We start from the raw sequence: 746 nt of genomic DNA, 5'->3' as shown, positions 1-746 counted from the left end.
ATATTATATTATATTATTTTATATTATATTATATTATATTATATTATATTATATTATATTATAATATTCTATTATTCTATTCTACTCTATTAAAATATTAAGAGTTGTGTCCCCCTTTATAAATGCATGTGTGTATGTTTGTATGTATGCTTGTGAGTATATGTGAGTGTTTATGTCTGTCATTATAAATGTATGTGCATTATCTGCGCCAGTGTGTCATCTACACATGTCCGTGTCTTTTGTCCACTCTAGGAAAGAGTCAGGCCTGGATAAGTTCGTGTGTGTCTGCGTCTGTATGTGTATGTGTATCTGTGTGCAGGTGTACATATGTGTAACATTTAAATGTAAATGTGCATTTTTCCCGCCCGAAAAGAGTCAGTCCTGGACAAATTCGTGTGTGTGTCTGTGTCAGTGTCAATGTCTGTGTGTACATCAGTGTGTCATCTACACTCATATCCATGTATATCATCCCCCCCCCCTCCAGGAAAGAGTCAGGCCTGGACAAGTTTGTGGCCCACAGCCTGCTAGAGAACATGAAGCCCAAGGACCTGAGGAAGATGCTGGCCCAGTACCTCAAGTTGAATCAGAACCTCACAGCACCCGGCCAGAAACAACTCACAGCGCTACAGGCCAAGCTGCACTACATGAAGATTGTCTCCGAACTCAAGACCTTCGGCAGTCGAGTCTTTATGGTGACGCTACTGGTAGGTGGTCTCCTCTGGTGTTTTTTGGGGTGGGTGGGGAGG

The 746-nt window shown here is 41.6% G+C and overlaps 1 protein-coding gene across 1 annotated transcript in view; it reads left to right on the top strand.

The window, feature by feature from the left end:
* Positions 1-705, top strand: part of LOC106012027 (FERM and PDZ domain-containing protein 4) — a gene marked incomplete at both ends in the record, with an annotated part of 3,365 nt that extends 2,660 nt beyond the window's left edge. The window contains 1 exon segment of the mRNA XM_013083622.1: positions 485-705. Within this exon segment, the coding sequence (XP_012939076.1) occupies positions 485-705 (221 nt within the window).
* Positions 706-746: the final 41 nt, after the last annotated feature.

The sequence above is a fragment of the Aplysia californica genome, unplaced genomic scaffold (assembly GCF_000002075.1).
Source record: "Aplysia californica isolate F4 #8 unplaced genomic scaffold, AplCal3.0 scaffold00245, whole genome shotgun sequence".
NCBI classification, from domain to species: Eukaryota; Metazoa; Mollusca; class Gastropoda; order Aplysiida; family Aplysiidae; genus Aplysia; species Aplysia californica.
Note: the sequence above shows the minus strand (reverse complement) of the source record. Positions and strands in the feature narration are given on the sequence as shown.